General features: G+C 45.2%; 1 protein-coding gene across 2 annotated transcripts; it reads right to left on the bottom strand.

Moving 5' to 3' along the window:
- Window positions 1–62: 62 nt before the first annotated feature.
- Window positions 63–6,453, bottom strand: notum1b (notum, palmitoleoyl-protein carboxylesterase b). 2 transcript variants are annotated; one of them, XM_068592495.1, is made up of 12 exons: window positions 5,911–6,453; window positions 4,570–4,622; window positions 4,333–4,428; window positions 3,940–4,002; window positions 3,686–3,746; window positions 2,919–2,977; window positions 2,209–2,311; window positions 1,916–2,107; window positions 1,728–1,825; window positions 1,483–1,630; window positions 1,192–1,239; window positions 63–731 (listed from the first exon to the last, which is right to left on the bottom strand). In XM_068592495.1, the coding sequence occupies exons 1-12, from the start codon at window positions 6,270–6,272 to the stop codon at window positions 392–394; spliced, it is 1,623 nt and encodes a 540-aa protein (XP_068448596.1). In that variant the 5' UTR covers window positions 6,273–6,453; the 3' UTR covers window positions 63–391. The 2 variants fall into 2 exon arrangements, with proteins under 2 accessions (XP_068448596.1, XP_068448598.1); XM_068592497.1 differs by lacking the exon at window positions 3,940–4,002.
- Between the last annotated feature and the right edge of the window lie 641 nt (window positions 6,454–7,094).

Raw genomic sequence — 7,094 nt, 5'->3', positions numbered from 1 at the left:
AATGCACATGCGCTTAGTACGGTACATATTTACTGTTCACAGACACACACACACACACACACACACACACACACACTGTACCCACCTTTTATTGTACTTGTGTACACCGCAATAATAGCACGTCTACAGAACATATCTATGGTAAAAAACAAGTGATGTTTACAGCTCAACAACGTTCTGGTTTGACTGTAGTTGACTCAACGTTTTCAGTAGCCACTTGTGAGTTTTTGAGGTTTTTCAAAAGTTGAGTCTTATTTGTTGTTGACAGAAAACGATGTTTGGAAGTATTGACAGTTTTCTCTCGAGTTCAGTTGTCGTGCTCCGGATGTCTTCCATTGATGTTCCCTACTGACGCTGCGCGAACATTTCTGCGCTTTTAAAGAGAAGCAACTCAGCTCCCATTATTGAGCAGGCCCAGTAGCTTCTTGGGGTCCATCCCCTGCTGCTGGGCCATCTTCTGCACGTCAAAGCCCATGTGCTTCAGGAACTGCATGGCGCTCATCTCCTGCCCCGTCAGCTGGTCTCGAATAGTCGGACAGGAGGGATTGCAGTGAGGCCACGGGCAGCTGTCAATCAAATGTAACGGGCAACCCCTCGCGGCGGGTGGCGTCTTGTGCCTGTGGTGGTTGCGGTTGCTGCCGTTGATGTGGTGGTTGTCTTGGAGGCCTCGGTCCCAGCAGTGGAGGGCTCTGGGCAGAGAGGTGCCTTTCACCTGAATGTCCATCCAGGAGCTGCAGGAAGAGGAAGACGCACAGTGAAGAGAGTCACGCGTGTGGTGACAATGTGAAATCCGCATACTCTTTGTGTTTTTAAATGATTATGAGGATTAAGAACAATGTCACACAACGATAGAATTGCACGATATGAGGATGTATGCCACCATGATGTCAGAGAATGACTTTGTTAATATAACATACATGAACAAGTTTGAAATTACTTTTAGGAATTGTTAGCAGCTTTAGTGGGACATTTTACAGTTGACAAATTGTGTCAGTGCCCTCTGCTGGACAAACTAAGTAACAGTGACACTGTTTAGAAGGTATCTCAAGACATTTCTTTGACTGTCTAGTTATTGCTATGTTGCAAATGATTGGATAACACTGCTTCATTTATAATATTGAATGAGCAGATTTGAAACAATTATAAATGGAGAGAACCTTGAAGGTGTATTGGAAAGTTTTATTTACTTACGTTCTAGTAATGAGTTCATGTGACAGACAGGCTGGGGAAAACATCGCCCTGCGATTCAAAACACAGAATTACAAAACAGTCTTGTTACTTATAAGTTATAGTTTAGGTTATATAGTAAACAAGCAGCATGCAGCCATAATTTCACACACTTCTTCAGCCGTCTAACTAGCTGCCCCTTCATTCACTCTTTTAGCTGCAGGAGGAACTTCAAAAAGAGGCAGAAGACCGAGGGGAGCAGGAGTGTGTGAATGTGTGTGTGTGTGAGAAAAAGAGAGAGAGAGTGTGTCTTACGGGACGTCGCGTAGCGTGCTCCTCATTTCCTGTCCCAGGTGCTGTATGTATCTCCACTGGCCCTCGTTGACGGGCTGCCCGGTCAGGTGGATGTTGTCGACCGTCAGCTGGGCCTCGTCGAACAGCCACTGCACCACGAACACCGGGCCTGTACGGGCGGAGAGGGTGCACTGCAGGTCAGACTTCAAGTGACACACCCGCCTCTGTCGTTTGCATCTACGTGAGCCATGTGGAGGAGCACTCACTTTTTAACATGGGGAAGACTTTATATCCAAAGAAACAGTTCCACTCCTCTCCCAGATGAGCCTGCCTGCAGCGCTCTGGCACCACACCGCCCCAGTACCTGCAAAGTATCATCTCCGCTTTACCAAATCTGTACTGCAATCTCTTCACCTGTCCATTCACACCATCTTCCTGCGACCAGCGGTCCTACCTGATGCCTCTCTTTATGGCCTCGGTGGGGGCACAGCTGATGGGGTCCAGGCAGTCTGTGAATTTGTACTGTTTGTTGTCCAGGAACCAGCCGGAGTCAGCCAGGCCCCTGACCTGCACCCCTCGGTGGCCCTGCGAGTCCAGCTGCGCTGCAACTTGGTCCACGTTCAGCAAGACACCTGTACCGCCCGCACTGGTGACAGGAAGTGAGATCAGAGGGGCGCAAGAGAGGTGCTATCTTTGGTGAAACACACACATACAGAAGGCAAATTGCACACATCGTGCAGTACTGACCTGCTCCCTGCCAGAAGCAGAACCTTAGCGTTGTCCAGACCTTTTGTCAGCAGCTCATTCACCACCTCCTTAATGATCAGAGAGCCCATGAACGCATAATCACCTGAGCATGAATGCTTAAGGTTAATTGGGTGGCCAAATAAATGAGCAGAAAGTCTTACATAGACTTTTATTTAACATTTATATATCTGCAGTACACCTTTTAGCCACAGACGGAGCCTGAATGTATTCAACGTCTTCTGATAATGAGTAAGATCATAAGGTTTATTATGTGCTTATTTTACAGGGTTTAATGCAAAAGGCCCATTAATGTATCCTTAAAATAAAAAAAACACCTGACAGATAACATTGAACTATACTCAACTTGACAATTAACGACTAGTATATTTGTTTTAGGCTATTGCGTTTTAAAATAAAGAATTTATCTTGATTTTATGGGAAATTCAAGACATTTAATTGCTAAGTCTGCCGCTATATATAACTCAGAGACTGGGACCTCTGCACAGCTTGTGTGTTGTTATTCATGAACCTGCCGAGTTTCAAGCGATAACACAATATAATGAGTCAGACATTGTTAAAGTTATGGAAGAAGTTGCCACTCAACAAAGGCACAGAAAACTAAACCAATCCGTTTGCTCACATGCTCCTTTTCTCTGCCTTTAAATAATAAAGCAGATCTACGAGCTCACAGCTGATCCATTGTGTCTTACTGTGGTCTGTCTTTGGCGTGGCTCCGCTCCACACATCGCTGGAGCAGTAAGGGATGAAGCTGCAACAGAGAGAGAGCAACACTTTACTCTTTTATTTGAGCCAGTTCACTGACAGCTGACCGACACAACAGCTGTACAAACAACAGCCAACCTGACTGTGTGACGGCAGACTGAACACAAACAAAAGTGTGTGTTCAAAGACAGAGCTTTTGTGATGAGTGTGTATCTTTCATTCTGTCACCACGAGTTGCTGCAACAGGATCAGACTGACTGTTGTCAGGCACTAGAGTGGTCATTTCTTCTTTTTTTTATGTATGAAAGGATAATAAATGGCAAAAACATGAACGGTAGGGGAAGCAAAAGTACAAGTTATGTCTCAAATGTACTTATTGTAAATGGAAGTAGCAATTAAAGTGAAATTATTTACATCAGTAACTAATTCAATGCAGAGAAGTAAAGATTTAGTATGCAAAGTAAATTCTATAAGTCACCTTCAGTGATAAATTATTGACCTGTATTGACCTGAATTATGGACCTGTCCATGTGAAGTAACAGTAGTTTTAACTCCTGATGGGAGCACATTAAATAAACATTACCTCTTGAATGTTGAAGCTTTCAGTGTAAAGTAAACACATACATGTATCACAGTAAAGACAATAGCTTCACAAGGTGGAAATAATCCTAATTAAAGCACCACAAGTCCCAAAACAATGTCGTAAATAACATCCTATTTTGACACAAAGTGAAGGAGAGACACAAGTTCTTACACCACGTTGGCGTTCCACCAGTGAGGGTTCTCCTCCGGCTGAGGAGACAGGATCCCTGTTCCTGTGAGGAAAAGAAATAAAGAAGGTGAGATCCAACATTTACTACTTCACTTTGCTGACAAATGTCCTAATCGTGAAAGAGGATAACATTATAGGCTACTTGTTCTGTGTTTGTGTGTGTGTGTGTGTGTGTGTGTGTGTGAGTGTGTGTGTGTGTGTGTGTGTGTGTTCCCTGTGGTCAATAAGTCATTAACTTTTCCTGCTTTGGTCAGCAATTACATGCAGGCATTGAAGAGCTCTGTGGCTGCTGCTCTGGCCTCCAGTGTAGATTGTACACAGAGAGAGAGAGAGAGAGAGGAGAGAGAGTCATAAACAAACAAGGAGTCTCCTGATGGCCGGAGGGGGAAAAACCCAGAGAGTTTGACTTTCAAAGATTAATGCAAACTCAGCTAAAGAGGAAACACAAACATGTCTATGAATCTCCTTCATTCAGAGGATTTCTTTTTTTTTTTCAATCGGGGAAAGTGAAAAAAACCTCTGAGAGTTTGCAAAAAGCTGCAGGAACCAACACTGCCGTGCGTGGACATGTTTGTGCACAAAATATCTGCTTTGTTTGTGCTGCACGGGACGTTTGTGTGTCTTGTTACCTGTTCTGGTTTGCGGCCACTTGGTGGAGCTCATCAGTCTCCTCATCGTCTCGTACCTGCTGTCACAGGTCTGCCTGTTGAAACAGTACCATCCACCTGAAGCACACACACACACACACACACACACACACACACACACACACACACACACACACACACACACACACACACATGCGTTAACGTGTCACATAGAGTGGCGTTTCACTGTAGTGAGCTCAACATTAGGTTCATCCTCACCTTCTAAGAACAGCAGCCACCTCTTGCTGCCTTTAGACTCCTTGATGTAGTACCTGAGTAAAGCATGCACACACAGATTAATACACAAACACCACAAGCTACACAACGGGGATGCTTCCTTTGATCCTCCTCACATGAAAGATTTGGCTCTGATCACTCCTCTAAAATACATCAAAGCAGGAGTCTGCTCAGTGGCTTTAACAGCTCAGATTGATTGTTTAAAAACAGGAAAAAAAAAACATGAGTGGAGGAAACTCATCCAGCTGTTGGCAGCACACACAACCAGAGGCTCGACAGCTTGGGTGGCATCTGGAAAGGTCCCTCTTATTCACACAACCACAACGTTTCACTTCATACTGATTAATGTGGTAATTAAATCCTGTTTAATGAAATTAAAGCGTGCCAATAATACATGTTTTTTTTAAAAGGTAAAGCTAAAAAATGATTAGGTTCTCATCCTTTATTTCTAAAGTAATGTTATCTCTGATTTACAGTGTTATATTTAGGTTAAAAATGCAGTGAGCTGCATTACTTCACCCGGTAATAAGTATTGACACATGAAGTATTCATGCCCAATAGACATGATCTATTTAGTCTAAATAACATTAAAAGTACTGAGATGTAATATTTCTGCCACTTTTCAAATCCTATTAAATTGATTGAACCCTTGGGGCTCTGAAACAAGGGGCTTGTATTCATCCCCAAATGTGGCTGAAAGTGAGCTCTTGCATCGATCTGGATGCACAGCGGTCGAGTTATGTGGGCCTTCTGAAGATGCACTGGTACTTTGAGTCAGTTCCTTTGCACTCGTATTATCCTAGGATACGCAGTTATGACTGCATCCCATAGCTGCTGCGAATGACAGCCCAGAACAAAACTGTGGTCTGACTTGGACACGTTGTTACAGTGAGATGATCGTGAGATGGTCCAATTGATGGATTAATATGTATGCAAGTCGTTATGATACATAGATATAATCAACCTCCACGAGGAGGATGGTATTATATATGTCAGACTCAACAACTTTAGTCATTTTCACTTATATCCAATCATCCCTGTAGGGTATATATTTGCCGGTCTATCTCACTGTCTTCACTGAAATCTCGGCTTTTGATCCATTAGGGTCACATTCGCGGTGCAAATGAAGGACATGGACCTAAACCACCACAGTGAAACAAAAGCAATGTTTCAAGCAGAGCATCTATCTTCATGACTTTAACGCCCCCCCCCCCCCTCTTTTTCCCCCCCACCCCCCTCCACACACACAAAAAAAGCACACCACATGTGATGCCAGTTTTTTAAGTTTCATGTTCTGAGTTATAGCTCATCCCACTCACTTACCCGGCTGCTGACCCGTCATTGCAAGTCACGGTTACGTTCTTTAAAAAGTGCAACTTCATGTCTTGGTCCAGCTTCTGCGCAGAGCACGGGTACAGCGACTGCGCCAAGTTCTTTATCTGGACCATGAAGTTGTCCATGTTCCCCTCCACGGCTGTAAAGTCTAGCGGGAAGCTCTCTGCTCCTTCCACCCGCTCCCTGTGCGCCAGAGGCGGCTGCGGCTGCTGCTGCCGCCGGCTTTGCGCCCAGCCGCCATGGAGACTGCGCGCCTCCACCGGTGCGCTCATGTGGATGAAGAGCAGCAGCAGGCAGGGGCGCACCGCGGACAGACCGGCCCAGCGCATCACCACAATGCAGCTCTGCATGTCTAATTGTTACTCAAAAACGTTTCTGGAATGTGTGTCAGGAACTTCAATAAAACACTACGTTTAAAAGTCGTTACAAAAGTGAGAAGTTCTTTGAAAACGCACAGAGACCTTTTTGGAGTTGTTGCCAGGTGAGCAGAATGAACACAGGTTATCCATGGTGCCTTGAGAGATGGAGAGTTGGTTTAAAATTCACCTCAGATGCATGCGCGGTCCCCACATCACTTTTATCCTAAATTCCTGATGAGCCAGTCAATGCGTCATTACGCGCGTCGTGGAAGTCCCTGAAGCCGGTCGTTCAGCCCAGTGACACTCCTGACTCCTGCAGGTCCTCATGAACTGCCTCATGAGCTTGGGACGAAGTGGAACTTTATTTGAAGCCCCCCCCCCCCCCCCCCCCGCCTCGTGCTCCTTGCCCCGCGTGCTTCTCACTCCCGCGGGCCAATCGCTATTATCGTTGGCTGATGCTCCTCGCGGGGCGTCGGTCTCACACCAAGAGTGTGTGTGTGCCTGGCACGCCCCCTCAGTCGGTTCACTCGATGGTCTCTTTGATGTAGTGTCATCGTATGACCAGGCTGCCTTTGAAGTGTCTTTGATTTAATATGGTGTGTGAGGGAGAAGCGCAGAGGGTCACACCATGCCGCGCAGTCCAACACAAACACGTCTCCAGTGATGTGCATGTTTAACACTTAGAGAAGGGGCCGTTGAAATGCATTTCACAGGTATTGATTACCTAATATGGTTTTGATTAAAAGCTTTTCTTTGTATTTTGAGCTCATCAAGGTTCAGAGCAGCTCGTCAACTTCCAAGAATAAGTGAATC

Source organism: Clinocottus analis, unplaced genomic scaffold, assembly GCF_023055335.1.
Source record: "Clinocottus analis isolate CAN_PGR_092001 unplaced genomic scaffold, fCliAna1.0.p SCAF_27, whole genome shotgun sequence".
Classification (NCBI taxonomy): Eukaryota; Metazoa; Chordata; class Actinopteri; order Perciformes; family Cottidae; genus Clinocottus; species Clinocottus analis.
Note: the sequence above shows the minus strand (reverse complement) of the source record. Positions and strands in the feature narration are given on the sequence as shown.